The sequence below is a fragment of the Ciconia boyciana genome, chromosome 10 (assembly GCF_034638445.1).
Source record: "Ciconia boyciana chromosome 10, ASM3463844v1, whole genome shotgun sequence".
NCBI classification, from domain to species: domain Eukaryota; kingdom Metazoa; phylum Chordata; class Aves; order Ciconiiformes; family Ciconiidae; genus Ciconia; species Ciconia boyciana.
This window is the reverse complement of record NC_132943.1, coordinates 41,697,340-41,714,454: the sequence shown is the minus strand read 5'-3', so window position 1 is coordinate 41,714,454 and position 17,115 is coordinate 41,697,340. Positions and strand designations below refer to the sequence as shown.

Sequence of the window (17,115 nt, the reverse complement as noted above, 5' to 3'; positions counted from 1 at the left end):
GTAAAACTAACCTGTCTCACGATGGTCTAAACCCAGCTCACGTTCCCTGTTAGTGGGTGAACTATCCAAGGCCTGGTGAATTCTGCTTCACAATGACAGGAAACCATTTGGTTTCCAGACTCTGGAAAATGACTCCACCGATGCCCACCGTGGCTTTTACAAAGACGAACGCACGAGTTTCTCAAAACCTCCATTAGACTTTATTTAAAAGTTCTTTGTATAGACTTCCTGACATAGAATCCACAATAAAAATAAAATCCCCCTCCCACCCGCTGCCCCCCCTCCCCAAATTGCTTTGCTTTGTATTTTATAAAACATACAACATCAGAAGAATGCCAGAGGCATCCTACACCACAATTTAAAAATTTGTTAACTGAGGCCTTGGTCCCAGCAGTGCATTTGCATTCGGAAACTTTGCTTCCTTTTCCTTGCTAGTTCGGTTGGCCACATATGTTACAAATGCATACAAGAGATCTAGTTTGAAATCTAATCCAGCAAAAGGAGAAAAAAAAAATAAAAAATAAAAAAGGAAGAATGAAAAATTGAACCGCTTGTTTATCAGAATTAGCTACTCTCTTACACGAAGGCTTCCCCTGTAAAGTTATGCTCAGTTATGAAAACGATAAAAGCAAGCATGTAACAGTTACAGTGAAATTATTATGATTTTTTTTTTTTTGTCTCATTTTCATGTTGCCTTAGACAGGCAGACTGCCGGAATCGGAAAGAAAGGGTAATTTAGAGACGTGTTCAGACACAATAACAATCTGCAATTAGGTAAATATTTGGTAATGTTGAAGCTATACAATATAACCCGGGCACATGTAGCACTCAGTCCACAAACAGTTTAGCACCATATTGATAGGTCATGCAGCAAAACACTTTCTTCAAGGTTTGCTTGGAAGTTAAAAGCATGAAATAGTACAGTGCAAGGTAGTCTATACCCTTAGCTTCTATAGGGGTAAGGTGGCAACGGCTGACGCTCCTGGCTGTCTCAGAGGTATGTGTTGACAGATCGCTGGCTCTATGTTCCTATCGTCGTCACCACGCCAGGGTTGATGTTACCTGAAAAGGTTTGATGGAGAAAGAGAAAATAAATGAGTTTTTTTTCCACGCGTGGGAAGCTGTGCAGAATATTGAGGGAAGGTAAACGGCGTTCATTGCCAGGACTTGCGGTGGAGTCCAGAGCACCACAACCAAGCTCACTACAGCCATGCACTGGACTGGAAATGCCAGGAACTTGGCTGGCCCTCTCTCCAGCCACGCATAAGCTGCTTACCAGGGACGCAAACTTTTTCACATTCTTTCTGCGTGTTAAATCTGTTCTCATTGCCTCCGCAGCCGCCGTACCAGAACCGGGCGCAGCTCTTGGTCTCGGGGTCATAGTACCATTTCAGCACAAAGTTCCTGCAGGTCCCCTCATCCTTTTGCAGCCGGCAGATATCCGTGACTGCGGATAAAAGCAGGAGCAAGAAGAGTCAGCAATAGCACTCCGGGGTGAAACATAGTCTCGCTGAATGTATGTGCATGGCAGAGAAATGCCTGTGAGCAGGGCTGGCATGCAAGCTCAGAAAGGGCAGCCACAGCATAGACTTTGCACGTCTCCTGCGACTAAATCCCATCTCTTAGTTTGCAAGGAGAAGGTCTTTCTTCGGATGTCTGTGCCCGAGAGGACACCAGCCCTCATCCACGCTCGGCCGTGTTGCTGTCACGCAGCCATGGAGCGATGCTGGGGTGAGGGAAGAATGCTGCAACGCAGCGCTTGTCTGCAAATCCCCTGGATTTGCAGGAAATGAGTTGGCCTCAGAACTGGGAGAGGAGTGGCTGGGCTGTAAGGGAAAAAGTATCTATCTGCACCATCGTTTTCCTATTAAAAACACTGCCTTCCCCTGCGAAGAGAAATCCTCTATGTGAAAATGCGCCCGGACCTACCACGCGCTGCCCCGTGGCATCCTGCATCCCTTGCTGGGTGAGCAGGGAACAAAATAGCAAAGTACCTGGATGCGTTAAAATGAAATTGCTGCATAAATAAATGAAAAAAGTAAAAAAATCCGGTGTTAGCCACTAATTTACCATCAAGTCACAAACAAGGCATCCCCTGCAGAGATGCATAAGCAGCTCATGCCACCTCTGCTCAGCACAGCGTAACCATCAGCTGTCATAGGTAGTGCTGGAAAACCTTGTCACCGTAGCCCTGAGTCAGGCAGATCCCAAAAATTTCTGGCACCGCACTCATTGCTGCCATTTACCAGCGGTACGGCTTCAAGCTGCTGCTGTCCAGCCTTGGGCATGAGTAAAAATCATTAAGTCATCAGTCAAACGAGTATCAGTCAAACAGCCAGCACCAAAAAGTGAATGGGGCGAGGGGGAATCAGATGGGCAAAGTGTGGAGTCCCTCTTACTAGAGAGGTATTTGTAACCAGGACCCTTTTTTTAATTGAGGGGAAAAAAAATAATCTTTTACCTTCTTTTTTTTTCCTAAAAGCAAAGATAAATCAATGTATACAGAGTACACTAGCAATGACTGCTGACGAAGTTCAGGTCCTGGAGTTATCTTCTGATAATCCTGTCTTAGGATCAAGCCTTTACTAAACCAGATGCCAGAAATCAAGCTACTTAAAGGACTTGCCTTTCAAATTGTGGTTAATAGTCCCAAGTATAGGGGAATATATAGTGAATATAGGAAAGAGTATATAGATGTAGGGTGAATATATTAAAAAAGTGTATTTGCAAGCAAGTTTCTTTGGGGTCTGATGAGAGCAAAGGCATGCTAAAGGCTTCTAAAGTTTCCATGGGAAGAAAGGCACAGAAGATTATCCCTTAAATCCCGCCTAGAAAGTAGGTCTGGCAACCACCCCTAGGCAATGAGAAAGCCCCGGCGGCAGGTTTACTTTACTTTAAAGGAAATTGCAGCTGGTGCTGGCAGCTGCCCAGAGCCTAGGAACGCTGCGGCGAGGCCAGGATGCTCCCAGGATGCTCCCGGGGGGAAGGCGGCAATGCCCAGACCGATGCTAGGCATGCTTCTGGGCAGACCCCACCAAATGGCTAAACCCTTTCTGCCCGCTCATTTTCATTGCGTATTTCCCTCCGTGCCGTGAGCGACTGAACAGGGTCGCTGCCAGAACAACGCTGTGGTCGAAGGGGTCAGACTCAAGTGGTCCACGCTGCTGCGGTTGGGAAGGAGATGGGGAGGTTTGTTTGAGCAGGGGGTTACTGGAGGAGCTGGGAATATGTCCTTTCCGAGAGAGGACATGTCTGAAAGGACGCTCCCGCACATCATCCTGTTCTAAATGCAGCTTTTGAAGCAGGATTTCTTTTTTAATCTCCGTTTTTCCTTGGAATTTGAAATCAATATTGACCTTCCAATTCAGCTTTGCTTTTGGGCTCCTACAGCCAAAAGCTTCCCCATGCCTTTGGCAGGCTCTTTGCCTTTTATTATTCAGCTTTTTTTTTTTTTTTCTTTTTTCAAAGTCCATCTCCCTTTTTTCCTGCCTTCCAAACCACTGAGAGCCAGCAGATGTGAATACAGGAATGACTCTACCCCAAACCCCGTGCACCCTTTTGGGAATGCAACCAGTAATCAAAACATTCAGCTGACAGGAGGTACGATACAATTCTTCTCTGCGGCACGGTGTCCAGGCAGCCCACGTTTTCCCCCTCTTCATCCCCTTTGAGAGTGAAAGCAGCCTTCAGGATCAGCAGATGCCGAAGGAAATTCAGCCACCGTTTTAGAGGCAGATATGGCTTCAGGAATGCTGCTGAAAATCCACTTGAATTGTAAGCCTCCGTTTGCCTGCCCTAATATTCACACCGTGAGGGCTTGTCCCGCTCTCCGGTTTCAGAGCCCCATCAAACACAACTGCTGTAGCTGAACCACTGGATGGCATTTTAACCAAAACCTCCCCCCCTACCAAAAACCCCGAGCCCAAAACAATAAATGAAACAAAAGAATTGATGGAGAGCAAGAACTAGGGAGCTAAAATGTGTTTTAAGCTGTGGCTGGCTCTGGCAGGTTCAAAAGATGGGGGCAGCTACCATAAGCTGGGGTTTTAATTCATCCCGTGGAGAAAAATGTGCCTGGGCTCCTCAGTTGCACTTACGTTTAATTTTGTCATGGTAAAAAAAAAAAATATATATATATAAATACACATAACTAAATAATTAAAGGTTATCACAGCATTTAAAAGGCTTCAAATGGGAGGTGGGTCTGGTGCATGTTTTTTTGCACCCAAAGAGCCCTAAGGTTTGGGAGACCAACTCATTTCTCAGTGTTGCACCTGGCTCCGGTACCTGGCGTGGGCTGAACCGAGAGCCTGACCCAACGCCCAGCATTTTAAAAGCTGAGAACTCCCATGTCGCTTTTTCCACGGTGGATTCAAGCTCTGGTTTTGCAGAAAACGAAAAGAGAATAAAGTGGTGAATAGAGCGGGGGACCCTGGCGGGGCGGGCAGAGACGCGAGCATCCCTCCAGGGCCCCTCAGTTGCTTTTCTTGACTATGTGCCCAGGGCAGAACGGCTCCAAGTTCATGAAATATCACTTTGGTCTGAACAACAGTTGCTGGAAACATCGTCGAGGCATGTGACAATGATCAGAAGGGGCTGGTCTATGGGATGGGGCTAGCAGAAACACGCACCCTCTGAAGAAAAACACATCAGGGAGGCTTCCCTGCTCTGTGAGGAGGAAATCCTGCTCTAGACTGAAGCTACAAGTTTCTGCACAAGCCATATGCTGCTTCCTCTGGCTGAAAAGTCCTCGAAGTGCAACCAATGGATCCTGGTCCATCATGCCCATTTGCGGCCCAGAAGCACCTTGCAATCTCCTTTTGCAAGCAGCTGCCGCCCCAGGCATCTCCATGGCTGGTGGTGGGCTCCTGCTGGCTCGCCTCTACGTGTCTGCAGGGGCACCCACAGCTGGACTCGGCTGCACTGCTGCCAGTGACAAAAATTCCCCAGTTTGATTTAAGGAGCCTAAAATACACCTAAGAAAATCAAACGGGTGGGAGGGGTCCTTAATTTGCCTCTTCAAACCCTGTCATTCCCCTAGGAGGATTAAAGCCCTGCCATTAGGTACCAGAGCTTGCTTCACTCCTGAGTTTCCCTCCCATCTCTGCAAAGGGCCCTGAAACACCACTAGAAGGGGGAGGTTGCTATGATAGCAAGGCTTTGCTGGGGTCAGGTTCCCACCCCAACCCCTTGCTGAACCAACACAGGTGACTGCAAGTCTCTGCTTCCTTCCCAGGTCTTGAAGAGGTCTGCAAACACAACCCCTTAATCCCAGAAACTCCTTGAGGAGAGGAGGCCATTGCCATTTTCCTGTGGGCTCCTCCCTCAACTTTGATTTTTATCTTGGGGTGCAAAAGGAAAACATCTGCACACAAGACCCAAGGCCCATGGAGCAATTTTCCATCAAGTGTTTCGGTTACCGGCCGTGAAATGTTTGCAATTCTTTGCATCTCAGCAAAGGCACACCACTGAATGGTGGCATCGGTTAGTCATGCAGCGATAATAGAAACTGCTTTGGGACCGTGCCATGTTCCAGTTCAGCAACCCCACGCTTCTCACGAAATCCAGTGCGTGATTTTGCCATATAGCTGTGGTTTGCACTCAGGTTGTGCAAACACAACATGTCCTGGTGTGACACACGCATGCAAGGTGACTTGCTCATGCAAAGCGGATGGTGGGCATGGTCATGGCAAGGGGCAAATGAAAACCAAGTCCGTACTGCTGGTGATCTTGTATTGGACAAGCTTGGATGCATGCTATGAAATGGTCAAGGTGAAATAATGGATTTGCTTTGGTTTGTGACTGATTATTATTTTTTGGGGGTGTTACCTGACGATAATCTTTTCTCAAGGGGTGGCTGCTGCATGGCCTTCTCGGGTGCTGCTGGAGGAAAAAGTGCGTGGGTTTGGAATTTAAATGATGTTTTCTCTGCGATCCAAACATTATTTGACAGTATGATAAAATACAAAAGGTTTAATCCCCACGTGGTACTTACATGATTTTAAGCATTTGCTAATGCACTCAGCTTCAGCCTCAAATCTATTGGCATTACCACCGCAGCCACCATACCAACCCTGGCTGCAGATCTTGTTTTTGTAGTCAAAGAACCACACAATCTGATAGTCCTTGCACTGCATGCCCATGTCAAAGTCCAGCAAGCAAGGGTCTGGCCAATCTGCATGTCAAAAGGTGCAAAGGTTAAGTGACTCTGAAAGGGTTAAAAGCTGAAAAAGCAAAGAGATTGAAAAGAAAAAAGAAAAAAAGCCCGGAACAGGACTGGTGGCATTTCCTTGTCGCGTGATTTCTCTTGCTGTGAATGCAAACCTTCCCCAGCCTCCACCTTGCCTCTCCCCATTCTTGATTTCATCGTGTATCCAAGCCACACGTCCCTGGACCAAGGTGGTGGGAGCCCCTTACTCCCCTCTGGTGCACACAGGATCGGGCCCTCACACAACTCCCCCCCTGTCTATTTTCAAAGCTGTTTGTCTTGGCAGTAACTTTTAATCCTTAAGTGTGTTTGTTTTATCTCTAAAGGCAAGCCACACCTGATAGGCCTCAAGCTTGATGAGGATTTAAACATATGTTCCTTTCCTGCCCAGAAATGATAATTTACGTCCAAATCCCAGATTTTTTTATTAGCAAAGAGGCCATCTGAGCTAGCAGCTGCTTTGCCTATATATAAGTAGGGCAGAATCTGGGGCTTCCTCCGAGGTCCATCGGAAGATTTCCGCATGGGTCTCTCCCGTTGCACAGAGAACTAGAGAAGACTCAGCTAAACAACCCAACCCAAATCCCCTGCCCTGTTCCGTGTCTTTAGCCTGTTGAAAACCTTCAGATTAGCATCCTCAGGGAATGTTTCCCCCGAATTGCTGGCTGCCATAAATCCTCGGGCAGAGACTTTTGCTGCAAGTGGGTCACCAAGAGGAGCTGAGATTGAGAGGTCTGCACTGAAGCGCAGAGTGAGCACACAGCACATCCATTTTCCTTCGGGCAGACCTACACAAGCCTACACACCTTGTTTCCAAAGGGCTGGCACACAAGGGGTTAAACAAAGCCATGGGATTGCATGTCACCTGGTGGGGACAAGCCAGGTGAAGGCTTCAGAGGGGAAGTCAGTGCCAGGGAGAGGGACCAGATGAGCCGGAATGCATGGGAAGGGCGGGATGATGGGACATGCAGCAAGGCAGAAATGAGATGGTCCCTGCGTGACACAAGCCCTCGGCCCCTCCGCTGCAGCCAGCTCCGGTGGTACCACCAGCCAGGCACGGGTCCATGCTCATCCCTTTCAACGGGAGCAGCCAGACCCCAACAGCAGCTTTGCAACTCTTGTTGGCCGAGTGCACCGCGCAGCAGCGTCTCCCCATGCTCTCGGATCACCTCAGGAAGAAAATGAGCCACAGTGCAAGCAAAATGCTTAAAGAAAAACACGAGAGTGATGATTCAGGGATGAGTTTTCGATGCCAGATCCATAGTTGGTGCCTGCAACAGGGCTGTGCTGCTTTATGAAGGCTGAGAGCCCTTCCAGACCCTTGGAGGAAGGGTTGCAGCCTGGCACTTGGGGCACAACTGAGTGTAATAGCGCCGATACAATGAGCTCGATGTCAACAAAAGCAATGAGATGAGGTATTCATGTGCGTGAGTGATTATGGGTTATTAACACAGGTTGACGGGATTAACAACAGAGTAGGAGCTGACAGCTTGCTCATTTAGCAGTTTACTACATACACCACTGGTGGCAGAGAAACAGGGGATGGGCAGATGGGTGAAACTGGAGGGAGGCTACCAAACATTTGCAAATTTATGCAAATGTTTGACACTAACCTGCCTGCAATCCCTGGCTGTTGGCCAAGCCCTTGTTGAGAGCTGGGTGTTGAACCAAGGAGCCAAGACCTATCGTTTGCCCCAAACAGGGAGCGAAAGTGCCAACAAGCATCGGGTGATGTTCTGCATCCACACCTGCATCTGTGCGTGCCAGCCTGTCCCTGGAGAGCAGCCAGCGCTTGGGCCCTGGCTCATCTCCCATCCTTGTAATGGAAACAGGGCCTGGTTTGAGTCCCCCATGGAGATCACAGCAACTTCAGGGGGCTCTGGATCAAGCATGGGGCAGACCCCAATACAGGGCTCAGGTCTGCATGGACAAGGCTGTCATCTAGCTCATAATCTGCTGGCTCTGCAAAGCAAAGGACTCGCAGATCCTTCGGTCCCAGCGGGGCTCTGAGAAAGGCTAGATTTGGGAGCAGGCAAGGGGAAGACCGGTGCAAATGGCCAGGCTCTCGGTGAGGGTCCTGGCAGAGCCCCCCAGCCCACCACTCCCACCGTCGCCCACACTCACGGCTCTCAGGCCCTTCCAGCGGCTCGGTGTTGAGCATCATGTTGGCCAGGGACACCTTGGTCTGTGCCGGGGTCTCTGGGGGGAAGAAGCAGTGGGGTTAGCCAAGGGGAAGGGGATCTGCAGCAGCACCCTCGGCGCAGCCATAAACAAACTCACTGGCCCCAGCTCCAGCACGGAGGACGCACACAAGTCGCGGGAGTCGGGTCTGGATCTGTTTACCCTAGCACATACATTTCAGAAATGTTTATTGGAGGCAGCTGATGGGATGAGTAATCCACAACCGCCCAGCCGTGCTGGGACAGGTTTGCCTTGCTCTCGCCAGCCGGCAGCTCTGCTGCATGGTGGGGCTCAGCCTCGGCGGTGACTCTGCTTTGGATGGCCCCTGCTCACCCCACAGCATGCAACTGGAGGGCTCTGGAGGAGCAGATGTGGCCTCTCTGTAGCCAGTTTAGCTTTGCTCCTCTGGCCTTAGAGAGGGCAGGGAAAAAAGGCAACCTCCAGGGGAGCAAATAGTCCACGACGGATCTTCTCTTGTTCCCCTGCAGCCCTCAAGGACTGTCCATGCATTGCACGCCGCTCACACTCCTCCCATCATGGCCTCACATCCCTCTAGGAACTAAGTCGTTGAGGACTGTCACAAGGGGAAGAAATCCCTTGTGATGGAAAGGAGAACATGGTTCATATTGCGTCATGCCCTGCATGGCTGCACCATATTGCATCACGCCCCGCATGGCTGCACCATATTGCATCACGCCCCTTTCCAGGGCAACCCGTGGCTCATTTTCCGTGGGGCTGGAGGGCAGGAGGGGGCTGCAGCCACAGGAAGGGTTGGATTTGCTTTTCTTTGGTTGAGGGTGTGGGTGTGGGTAAAGGGGACGGGGCTACCCAGTGTACAGGTCGCAGCTTGTGGCATCACCACTGCCTACCCAGTTTGTTCCCATTTGAGATTTCCTGTGTGGGAAATGCAGCTTCTCTGGGCATCAAGAGCTTCAACTCAGCGCATGCAAATGTTACTTCTACACATTGATGTCTTTTCTCAACATTTTTGTGGGCACATTTATTGCTCGCGAAGGTAAGAGACTTCAGACCTGATCCAAACCCACTGAAGCCAATGGAAGGGCTCTCCGTGGGCACTGAAATTGGCTCTGAAGTGCCAGAATCAGCCAGATGCAGCACTGGCAGGACCAGCGCAAACTTCTCCACACCACCAAGCCAAGTCACCTCCGTGCCAAACTATATTAAAAAAAAATTGGCTGTGTCTTACATAGCAACTTTTGGCCATGTCAAAGGGTTTGGTGAGGTTTACATGTGGTCTGTACACATGGAGCTTGCATCCCCAGAGGACTAAGCCCTCTGTTTAATCTCTTCTTTGTGGGTTTTTTTGGATAATATAGTATGTGAAGTAGATAGGTGGCTATGGAAATGGCAATTGGAGAAGAAGCTTTTCTTGCTTATTTTGCAATCAGGCTGGACTGAATTTATTCTGTGTTAACCCAGTTTGACTCTTATTATTAATTACAGCAATACCGGCTGGACCACACCAAGACCCATTGTGCAAAGCCTCCTGCACGCACAATAAGACAAACCCCCCTCTGGGACTGGCTTTAATTCTCCCACAATCTGTGTCAATTTAACACCACTGAAGTGTCAACTTGCATTTGCCGAAGAAACGCATTTGCAGTGTTTCATAACCAGGTCCTTCTGCTGGTCCGGAGGATGCCAGACATGCAGTGACACAACTGAGCATTGCCAAGGCCGGGATCGCTGGTACCAACTGATTCCCCATCCCTTACATGGTTTTTTCCATTTTTTGTGTCCATTTTATGAAAAACTAATGTTTGTGTGCTTTCCTCAAGAGGTACTTACTTGTGCTGAATGTCCCTGTGTAGGTGACTTTGGGTTGGGATTTCTGGTAGCCGGTAATGACGACGAGGTATTTCTGTCCACTTCTGAGTCCTCGGATGACGTGCTCAGTGCCGGTCAGGTTTTGCTTCTGCACGAGAGTGTGGTCATGCGCTAAGGTGACGGTGATATCAAAAGCGTAGGCATTGTGTTGCTCGGGGCTGGCCCAGCGCAGCCTGGCACTGTTCTCGGTGACATCTGTGATCTGGATGTCGTGGGTCTTTGCTGCAATGCAAAATCAGAAGAAACGCTAAGCAAGGACTTGAAGAGGAAAGGTCTCAAGGAAAAAGTGTCTCAGTGCTGCTGGGATCTCCTTCCCAGTCCACAGCAACTAAATTTGTCTGCAGCCAGTTGTGGCATGTGCAAACCAGGTTGTGACTTTGCTATCTCAGATGCCCAACCCAGCACACTGCCGGGAGGCTTTTTTCTTCATAGCCTAGATGATTTACCAAGTGATTTATTTATTTTTTAATAATCTGCTGCAATCTAGCAAATCAAAGCCATTTTTTTACGAGCTTTACACAGCCTGAAATGTGATTCCCAGCACAACTTTCCCAACAACTGTAAATCCGTCCAGATCCTTCTCTAGGGTGCAAGGGATTCACTGAACTGCTGAAGATCTTCAAGCAAAGCCTGCTTAAGCTCAAACATAACCTTAGACAGGTCAAAGAAGCTCTTAGGGAAAGGTTTCCGTGCTATGGCAGAGTGTTGGACGAGACCTTTCTAAACGCTGCTTGGAAGCAACAGTGGAGCAAGAAACACCCAGAAACGTTTGTTCCCCGCAAGCTGATGAAAGCATTAACCTTGCAAAAGCTGATTGCTTTTATTTATTGCTTTTTATTTATTATTTACAGGGGGACATGCATTCATTGACTGGTTAAGCATCCCTGTGCTTTGACACATGTTCTTTATTACTTGTTCAGCTAGTGCAGAGCTGCCCGCACCGCCTTGCAAAAACACATGGGAAAACTCCTTTACATGAACTGCGCTCACATGAAAGAGCTTTAGCATTTCCCAAATAGGTCTCCACACTGATTCAGTGATGAACTAACTGGACTAACTATTTATATTAGCTGCTGGAGAATTCAAACAATGCTGTTGTATGAATCACCATAAATAGCAAAACTTAGCCAAGTGGTAATGCTACAAGGAAAACATAGAAAGCAAACGGGCCACACTAGAAAGAGAAGTGCTCTGTTGCCGTACTGCTGAGTTAGGCAGCAGATGATGGATTGTCCCATGTTTAGATGTCCTCCTTGTGTTTTGCCTAGAGGCAGCCTGTCCCTCGCCCAGTTTTGCACAAAATTCTCAACACAAGTTGACAAAACCTCAACCCCCCCAGTGCAGATTTCCAGTTTTGCACCTAAAAACTTGTTTCTGCAAGCATGAAATTTGGCCTCTTAGTGACATTTCCCGTAGGAACAATCCTCTCAGGGAGGAAGAAAAGCCACAGACAAGCAAGAGGCACTGCTCACGTGGGGAGAGCCTTTCCCTTACCGCCTTGTCTTCTCCTGCCGCCTGCCGCGGCGGCCGTGGTGCTCGCGGCGGTGCGGCCGGCGGCTTTGGCGTGGGCGGCGGTGCTTGCTGCGCTCTGCGCGGTGGCGTTCACCTGGACCACGGCGCTGGCTGTGGTCTGGTCGGTAGCTCTGGTCTGGGCTGTGGTGCTGGCAGTGGTGGTTCTGGCATGGGCACTGGTGCTCTCAACAGGCTTGATGCTCGCAGTGACCGTGGTGCTGGCACTGAGCGTCCGGCTTATGGTCGTGTTGGGTGCCACGTACCTGTCAAAGCAAAAGCAGCTGATATGGGGTTTTTTTCCCCGCTATATAAGCAGAATTTTGGAAGCGGAGAGAAGCTGACGTAGAAACCATTGGCAAGAACCTCCCCCGAGGTCAATAGTCTCTGTCAGCTTTAGATATGCCCACAGCCAAGCAGTGAAAAGTGCTGCAGAGCACTGTCACTGGGGGCACAAGTTTGTCTATACACCAACTTTACACACGTAAGAGTGAATTCAGTAGACAGATGTGTAGCATGCCTGATTTCAAGGGGCTCAACCTTCTAAAGCCAGGACAGCTCTGTGCCAGCGATGAGTGAGTCTTGGTGACACAAGCTTTCACTTCTGTTCAGAAAATATTAGGATATAGTCTATGACGGATTCTGAATATCAAATAGTCCAGGGCAGCCCAGCCTCTGAAAATAGTTCGTTGAGTGGAAAACCCCAAATTAATTGTAATTTCTGGAATTCCTGACCTGCATGATGACAGTAGCATATACCTCCTTCATATCTTTTATACATATATAAATATGAAATTTAAAATTATATGTGTACTTGTCTACCCTTCTCTAGTAGATATAGCTCTTTTGACCCAGCACTAAAGGAACTAATAAAATGCTGATAATCCTGATTGTTAGCGTTGAAGTTGCTTTTTCTTTCTTTTTCCAAACAGGGACTGGGAAGTGAAGGCTTCTCCCCCAGGCAGGCTGTTAGCAAAGCTCATTCTCTCGCAGACAAACAACTACTTACACTGCTTTGTGCCCAGCGTGCCCAGGACTCTGGCTCTTGGCTTGCTGATCACTCTGGAACCGCTCGCACTGTTTCCTTATGTCTGGAGACAGGTGGAAAGCAAAGTCACCTAGAGACAGAGAGAGCCTGGCATTAAACACTGGTGTTGAGGATGGTGGTGACCTACCAAGAACATATCACATATATTTCTTCTTGATTTTAAAAAATCTCTTCTCTTCTTGCTTGCTCTGATAAAAGCTATGGAATATCTCTTGATGTTTGGTGTGGTTACTGCAGCATCCTGGGCTGGGAGATTTGTTATTCCACTTCACAAACACGAGAGCAGTAACTACAAGATACCAGAGGGCTGTATGTCTTTGTCACATACAAACAGCTTTCTTATAACAAGGCACTTCCAACCACACAGTTAGTATTTTTTCAAGAGTTAGAAGTTTCCAGGACCCCTGTAAGCAGTAAATGGAAAAAGCAAACTGAGAAAACCCAAACATTTATTTCCAGGGAAAGATGTGCTCCTGTTTGCTTCTTGTGCAAGTGCAAGACATTCCTGAATCAGTGGCTTATTAGCCCAGTAAACTGATTTTCAGGACTTTTGGGATAAAAGTAGCTTTCCTAGAAAAGGTCCATTTCTTGTCTTTGCTGGCCAGGTCTGTTTAGGATCTCTGCCAGCTGGCTGTAGCTGGAGATCCAGCCTGGGGTCTCTAGCTAAGCTGAGATGCAGATTTTCAAGGCACAATCTGCACATCCCAAACACAGCAGCATTATTTATCCCTGAGAAAAGAATCCTGTTCATCTGGTCTGCATACAGCAAATCTGCATACAGCAACTCCAGATCTCAGCCTGAGCTGTCCAAATGCCTGCTAGACATGACATTTATGCTGAAGTTGGGAAGAAAGATTTGCTGGGTGTTCAGGGAGCTTGGGGGCAGTGCTAGGAGGCTGCTGGGCTGCAGAGGGCCCAGACCCCCAGCAGGACCAGACGCTATGGGACATGTTGCAGAGGCGACTGGCAAGCCAGGCAGGATTAGGTCAGATCCCACAGGTGAGCCCATGGAGACCAAGTCAAACCAGACAGAAGTTCAAACTCTACTTGGCAGACCAGCAGACGGCATGGGATGGGCTGGGGAGGCCAAAGTGAACAAAACCCAGACATATTCAACTAGGTAGACCTACGAGCAGCAAAAACCAGACCAAACAGTACGGAACACATAAAAAGAGACTACCTTCAGTGGGCCCCACTGCCCAAAGAGGTGGTCAAGCTAGACCCACCCAACCAACAGGCAGGTAGACCAAACCTGGCAGATTAACCCCTCTGAGGTCACATGTTGCCCCTTCCATAATACTTTGGCTTCAGGATGTTATACTTACTTCTGATAAAAGACGGCAGCAGTGTCCCAAAGCGTAGTAAGGGCTCTTCATGAAGCTCTCCTGGTTTATCGACCAATTTGAAGAACACATCATTTGGCTCACTAGCTAGGCTATAGATATTCTTGGCATTCACCTTCCTGCCAATGCCCAAGACAACAAAGAAGTACCCTTTGCATTTTGCATCGATAACAACCTTCTGCAGGTGCTCAAGTTCTTGTTTATTCACTTTTCCAGTCATCATCAGAACTATGACTTTTAGATCCCGAGGGTTTGGTGCACTTTCAAAAATATGAGCTATTGTGTGTTCAATTGCACTTCCTATAGCCCTCGTGCCATGGAGCTGGGCCATTTGGTTGTGAAGGTAATTAATGATCTTCTCTTTGGATCCATAATCAGTTAGGGAAAACTCAGTTTTTACTGGTGGGAAGCTTGAGTTGGTTTCGTATTCATAAGGAGCTTGCTGGAGAACTGCCACTCTTGCGTGGTGCTGAGATACTTTTGGCTCAGAGCTGATTTCCAGGTTACTTACGAGGTGGGAAATGTACTTCTTCATCTCGTTGAACTGCAGAGGGGTGGTGGACTCTGAGCTATCCATGATGAAGGCTATGTCAGTGTCTACATCTGTTGGGGCTGCCCTTCTGTCTCTGAATAGAGGTCTCGGACTACCAAGACGACAGACGGGATCAGGGTCACATACATCTAGGGAAGAAATACAGTAGGTTTCACCTGGAGGAACTGAAGACGACCCTCCTTCGACATTGTAAAAATCTCGTGTCATATGAAATACTATCAAGCCATGGACATTCACTGGTCCATTACTTGATACCAAAGCCATTTCATCCCAAAACACATTTAGTTATGCATTTAGTATTTGTACGCGCTCCTTTGTCCAACGGGATCCCTGAAGCACTCTGTCATAAATGGCAGAAGGCCATATTTTAGAGCGTTTAGCTATCAGTATTTGGGCTGTAAAAGTGGGAACCAGCCAAAAAAGGAGCTTCTCTTTACAAAGCGGAGAACGCCCAGCAAGCCTTATTCACAATGCCAATGTTTTCTGCTCAACCCAAGCATATGAATCCCTTGTCTTCAGCAGCAAAAGGGCTGACTCCCAACTGGGCTTCCCTTCTGCACCACTGACAAGCGACTGCTGCGTGACCAGAAGGATTTGGCACTGTCTAGAGGAGAAATTGGATGCTTTACCCAGACAAATGTGACAAGTCAAGAGCCTCCGGATAGTTTCATTCAGCTGACTGCCGCTGGTTGGAAGAACAATTGCGTGTCCAACCGCTGTGTTGTTGATCTAGTTAGATGCAAAGAGAAAACCATGGTGTTAGTAATGCTGCCTTCTGTTATTCTCAGCTCCAAGTAGGGGAGAGCAATCCGCAACTCTAAGAGATTTGCTACTCAGCACGCTGCTTTTGGTGGATCTCATTTGGAGGAGCGTACTGCCACCGACGTCAGTTAGTGGGACTAGTTTAGAGACATAAACTCCAAGAAAAGGGTTAAGCACTTGAACCAGTGCTCAGCGTGCTCATCTGGGGCTTTTTTGTTGCTTTAAATCTCTGTACTTTCACTCTGCCTCTGCCAACAAAGCTACCGTACTTCCACCTTCCAACCCTTTGCCTTTCTGCCAGACCTTTCTTGCTATGGGGGCTGTCTTTTCTTCTGTTTCATACCACACCTGGCATGCTGGACCCATGGTCTGGGAAACAAATGACTCATCATAACCTCACTAGCGTTTCACAGCATGCACCATGTTCTGGATTCCTCTCCTAATAGACATGCTGGATGAGTTTGGCCAGCAATGCTTTCTCAGTGCTAAGCACTTGAAAGGCCTGTGGAAGCCAACCACTGGGGCAAACACCATCAATCTCCCCAGCAAACCAGACTGAGGTCATGAGCAGAAAATGAAAGAAAGAGTGAATGACCCCAACCTCCAGAGCTCTGGTGAGAACCGGGTCCTGCCTGCTGGTGAGGAACACAGGCATGACCCCAGCATCATAGAGTTTCAGCACGGCGTCGTTGAGCTGCGGGGAGGCTCTCGTGTCCCCGTTGCTGAAAAAGACAGCCACCTTCCTCATAAGGAAGCCGCTTCGGGCACGCTTGAAGGTATTCCTGGCCACGAAGGACATGGCGGTCTCCAGGCTGCGTGGCTTCGTGGTCAGGGTTGCCTGGAAGTTTTGAATCTGCTGGAGGAGGCTAGATTTCTTCCTGGCATCAGCAAAGCGGATCTCTGTGGTGACCTCATTGTTGTAGGTGACCAGAGCCACCCGGGCACCCCGAGGACAGTTGCTCTCAGCGATGGTTAAGTTGTTGACCACTGTGAGCACGGTTTGCTTCATCCTGTTGAAAACATCCCTCACAACGCCCGAGGAGGTGTCGATAGCGAAGGCCAGCTCGGTTGGGAAGACAGGACACTCCTTGGGACCTGCCGGAAACGTGCGTTGGGAACAAATAGTGCCCCAAATAGTTGTCAGGGTGCAAGGACCACGTCCTCGGCAGGGGTAAATCATTCATACCGCATATGTGGGGAGAGAAACAATTCTGGCACACGGTCACACTGGGGTTTAAAGGACTTACCATAGCAGCAAGCTGTGGGAAAGATAGGGAAAAAAAAGGCAGTTTGGTCAGTGCCATTCGTGTAACATGATGGGCATACAAGGGTAGAGACAGGGAATTAGCAAAGCACTGATGTACTCACGGCATTTATCTTTGATGTTCCGCACAAGCGCACATTGCTTTAGAAAATAAAATAAAAGAGAGGGAGAAAGGGAAAAAAAGAGATATGTGACACAGCCAACAAGAGAGTATTTCAAAACAAGAGATAAAGGATGCCACACTTACATCTCTGGATTCTCCTTTTTCACCTTTAAATCCCTGTTTAAAAAATAAAGTAAAATTGAGCGCAATGTGTATTTTCAGGGTGCCCCATGAACCCAGTGGGAATAATTGTTTAACCACAGGTCATGCAGAAGCTAAGGGGAAACCTGCCCATT

At 48.3% G+C, this 17,115-nt stretch overlaps 1 protein-coding gene across 12 annotated transcripts in view; it reads right to left on the bottom strand.

Annotated features, from left to right (window-relative positions):
* Positions 1–253: 253 nt before the first annotated feature.
* Positions 254–17,115, bottom strand: part of COL6A3 (collagen type VI alpha 3 chain) — a 63,883-nt gene continuing 47,021 nt past the window's right edge. For 5 of the 12 annotated variants that reach the window (XM_072875510.1, XM_072875509.1, XM_072875518.1 and 2 more), the window contains 14 exons: positions 16,964–16,996; positions 16,821–16,857; positions 16,700–16,711; positions 16,054–16,547; positions 15,320–15,419; positions 14,120–14,818; positions 12,756–12,864; positions 11,732–12,012; positions 10,199–10,459; positions 8,333–8,407; positions 5,996–6,175; positions 5,830–5,883; positions 1,277–1,447; positions 254–1,062 (listed from right to left, as the gene is read on the bottom strand). In XM_072875510.1, coding sequence (XP_072731611.1) covers positions 1,022–1,062; positions 1,277–1,447; positions 5,830–5,883; positions 5,996–6,175; positions 8,333–8,407; positions 10,199–10,459; positions 11,732–12,012; positions 12,756–12,864; positions 14,120–14,818; positions 15,320–15,419; positions 16,054–16,547; positions 16,700–16,711; positions 16,821–16,857; positions 16,964–16,996 — 2,547 coding nt within the window. In that variant the 3' untranslated portion in view covers positions 254–1,021. The remainder of the gene's footprint in view (positions 1,063–1,276; positions 1,448–5,829; positions 5,884–5,995; positions 6,176–8,332; positions 8,408–10,198; positions 10,460–11,731; positions 12,013–12,755; positions 12,865–14,119; positions 14,819–15,319; positions 15,420–16,053; positions 16,548–16,699; positions 16,712–16,820; positions 16,858–16,963; positions 16,997–17,115) is intronic. The other 7 variants (XM_072875520.1, XM_072875519.1, XM_072875521.1 and 4 more) reach the window with 5 other exon arrangements.